Here is a 3,983-nt window from a genome sequence, read left to right on the forward strand (position 1 = left end):
CAGTCCAACGGACATCGCTGGTACAGGAAAAAATGCCTCAAGTAACCCTCGGTGACTTATGTATGCTTATCAGTGTCCGCAGCCCCTGCATCACGACATTATTTCCCAAGATAACTCTCTTTCGAGATGAAGTGTAATTGATAAAGAAGTCGGAATGGATTAATATTCAAAATCTCATCATTTTTCAACAAAAGAATACCTGGAGAAGCTGAGCGTTGACAAACGCACAGGGGAGATGGTATTACCCACTGAGAGGAGTTCGAAAAATCGTCTAGAAGTAAATGGGGCAAAGAAAAGAGAGTTATGTAAGGATAACAGAAATTCTAAGAAGGCTAAACAGAAAACCCAGCAAAAATTTGATCGATTCCTGCTCGAGTCAATGGATAAAAATCCGGAAAAGAAAGTACCGAAATCCAACGGGAATATAAGTGCGACTAAATCTGATGCCAGTAGAGAAGAGCTGAGGCAGAGCGGACCTGAACTTGACCGTAAACCCCCAGCAGAGAAAAATACTTCAAAGGTGGAAATTACTTTCAATGACTCTCAGACTGGAGATAAAAGGAATTGTGTGCTCTGCGATTCGTGTGCATCATTACCAGGTAATATCCATTGCACTTATATATTATTTGAAGTAAACACGAATTTTTTTTTTCCTCTTGAAATCAAAAACATAAGATTGCCTTCCAATCTTTTCTCATTGATGAGTCGAGGAATTTACAGAGTTTTTAATAAAATTTCTTGGCTACATTTCGAAAAAGATATTTATTAATTATATTTATTTATATTCTTGATCGACGGTATCGGCATTCATAGCGATTCATTCTGGATTGAATAATTATGGTCATTTTTATCCTCAAATTGACGTATGTCGTACGTAAACCAAATAATTAAATTAAACCAATAATTTTTAATCCATCATCAAACTTTGTTACAGTAATACCAGAGGTAATTCTTGCCGTTGAACATCTACTTGGTCATTTGAAATACCAGCTGAACTCTCGATCTGCAAGAGAGGACGGCAATCCAGAGGTAATGAACGTTGAAATAATGGAAACGTTGACTGTTGGTATTTTTTAGTGAGATTCGCACATATTCACATCTTTTTTTGTATCTAGAGTTTGAAAATGGAGATGAAACATCAATCGTGGAGAGTCCCTGGCCCCATGGAGGTATAATGAATACACAATTTTCCATACGTTCATTCAACTCCACTAATAATAATAATAATCTGATATCTCAACTTTTGTGATATTTTCGCGTACCCAGATTGAATTGATGGCTCGTTGCGGAGTTTGGGCGAACAATGGACAGCTCAGCACCATGACAATCAACCATAGAAAAGACGGCAAAGAGTTGGCAAGACAAATATTAAAATGGCAAGAGGGAGAAGACAAGTTGAAGGGGATGTGTGCAAAAGGGGGGAGTAATGTAAACGAAGGATTGGATCCTGTATTGTATCGTGCAGTAGAAGGTACATAATTTTGTTTTTAAGTTCAGTGCTTACTGCGGCATTAATTAAGCGTAAAATCAATCATTTTTTTTATTCAATTATTTTTTTCTGTTACAGATTACGTAGCACAAGAGACTCAATTCTCTGATAAGGTGTCATTCACTCGAATGGTTAATAATATGTGTGGATCACTGAGAACTGGTAAGGGGATGGTATTGAAGACAGGTGGGAGGGGACAAAGTAAACAGGTAAAGAATCTCCTGAAGAAGAAAAAACCTAAGATATCGAAATCTACGATCTCCAGCTCCGATGAAACTGCTGATTTGTCCATTGCCTCGGAAATTGCATTCTCCAATGATGAATTGGCAGGTATTAATGTTCGTCGTACTAGAAAGGCAGTCAAAAGGCAATTTAATGATGGAAAAGATGGGGATTCTGAATTAGAACGTTGCTCACTATGGGTTAATCAAATGACAGGGACGAAAGATGCTTCATCTGCCTCAGAGAGGGACCAGGATGACTGGGTGCCTCCTCCAGGACTCCAGAATAATAGTTTTACTAGTCGGTCAGGAGATTTCTCTATTGATTGTCTCAATGCAACTTTGGGGACTGGAAAAACTAAAACATCGACTCCAACTGAAGGGCAAAAGAGGAAACGTCAGATTGATGATAAATACATTTTTGGACATCGCTCATCAACATTTAGTAGCCATACCCTGGATAATATCAGTCCTATAAATGATAAAAAGGCAAAGAAACATGACAAAATGCCTGTGCCGAATGTAAGAGCTCCTGAGAGTGAGTCCTCTAGTAAATCAGCTTCAGTAACACCAAGAAAACATTTGAGCCCTAAAAATTTGAATCCCATAAATGCAGTTGCTACTAACGTCTCAGCCATCCCTCCCCCCAACGCTGCTCCTGATACCAATGGCAATGATTCATCAACTGCTCCCACTCAGAAAGTCATGAACAATGGGGATAAAGAAAACATGACATTCACTAAAGAATTTCAACCATTGCTCCAGCCTCATCACAATTTTAATGCTAATTTCAACTACCAGCAGTCTTGGAATCCTCAGAACGCCTATTATCAAGGTGGGATCCCTCAACAGCCCCAGTATTTTCCTTATAATCGTGGAATGGGCAATGTGCACTCAACTGATAATTTCCAGGCTGAATTCTATGGACAGCAGACGAATGCACAAAATAATGGACAGGATCTGGCCCCCTACAAAAATCCCGTCTCGTATCAAAATTATTAACTATGAGAAACGACAATCATATGAATTTTATTTTCCTCTCTAATTTCCAGTTTTGAAAACGATAAGAAAAACGAAAAGATAATTGAGTAAAAAACATTATTTGAAAATTTTTGCCGAAGAAGAGACCAATGGATTTTTGCCGAAGAAGAGACCTGTTGTACCCGAATAATTCCTGAGATTCCGATTGAGGATCCTGCAGTTTATCTCATGAATTTTCGTGCAGTACTTTCAAAATTATTGGGGGGAAAGTCATTTTTGTTTTTCATTCAGTATGGAATTATCTTGATTTTTCTCTCACATGTACCACAGTATTTTTATCTATATTTAATCTATAATATTTTATCAATATTTATATGAAGATAAACGTTCATATTCAACTCATCAAGTTATTTAATGACAAATAGTATTTGGAGGGAGTTATTCTGCTACTTGCACAAAGATAACAATTAATCACTGCATTTATCCATGAAAATGTATGTTCCCTTGATTAATAAATATATCATTAATAACATTCAATTTAGGTTTAATCGCTCAATAATTTGTGATACAGATTTCAATTTCATATGCAAGACTTTCAAAGACGAAAGTCTTTGGAGACCCTTCCTCTATCGTCTTTCAAAAGTCTCTCAGATCAAGACGCTGAGAGATTTGTGGCGAGTCTTTCAAAATTATGGCTGGTGGCGCTGAGCCATACTTTCTCCGAGACGCAGACGCGAGTCTTTCGCACCCCAAAAGACTCCGATTTTTTCATCCCGGGCAAGTTGAATAAACTGAAATTGAGTGAAATTCGCGAAATGAAATTGAAGTTTGTGACTCAATGTGTCAAATGTTTTTGATCATCTAACTAGTTTTCAATTTTGAAGTGAAACATTTTTTTTTCAAGTTTATTTGAATCGAATCCGCCCTAGTTTGTTTCAATGATGTTCATACGTTCCTACAATTTCCTCAATTCAGTTTTCAATTTTTCATGAAGTTTTCAACGTGGCGGGAAGTGATCCGAAAATGTTCTCACAATAAAGTTAATAAACAAATCAATTTAATTGACAAATCTCGAATAAGTCTTCAATGCATATAATTGAATGTTTAATCAAATTCCAGTGTTTACTTTTCAATTCAGGTTTCAACTTTTTCGTGTTTAGGAGTGATTGACAATTTCTTATATTTCCTTTCGACTGATTCTCTCACTCATGTGATTCATTTTTCATTCAGATTAGTGTTCGTCAGTTTTCATTATTTTAACTACAATAGTTCTCTAGATTCAGTTTTGGCAT

The 3,983-nt window shown here is 36.7% G+C and overlaps 1 protein-coding gene across 1 annotated transcript; it reads left to right on the forward strand.

The window, feature by feature from the left end:
* The first annotated feature begins 235 nt into the window (after positions 1-235).
* Positions 236-2,712, forward strand: LOC107040121. The gene is made up of 5 exons (XM_015260065.1): positions 236-599; positions 935-1,029; positions 1,116-1,169; positions 1,267-1,471; positions 1,568-2,712. Exons 1-5 carry the CDS (start codon positions 236-238, stop codon positions 2,710-2,712), a joined length of 1,863 nt encoding a protein of 620 aa, XP_015115551.1.
* Positions 2,713-3,983: the final 1,271 nt, after the last annotated feature.

The sequence above is a fragment of the Diachasma alloeum genome, unplaced genomic scaffold (genome assembly GCF_001412515.2).
Source record: "Diachasma alloeum isolate Michigan unplaced genomic scaffold, Dall2.0 Dall_scaffold_00319, whole genome shotgun sequence".
NCBI classification, from domain to species: Eukaryota; Metazoa; Arthropoda; class Insecta; order Hymenoptera; family Braconidae; genus Diachasma; species Diachasma alloeum.

What these genes read in the sequence shown, in the direction of transcription:
- LOC107040121 (XM_015260065.1), top strand. Translation starts at nt 236, where the DNA reads ATGGTATTACCCACTGAGAGGAGTTCGAAAAATCGTCTAGAAGTAAAT. An exon ending in GAGAGGACGGCAATCCAGAG is followed by an intron (nt 1,030 to 1,115) that starts GTAATGAACGTT and finishes TTTTGTATCTAG; the next exon opens with AGTTTGAAAATGGAGATGAA. An exon ending in GAGTCCCTGGCCCCATGGAG is followed by an intron (nt 1,170 to 1,266) that starts GTATAATGAATA and finishes TCGCGTACCCAG; the next exon opens with ATTGAATTGATGGCTCGTTG.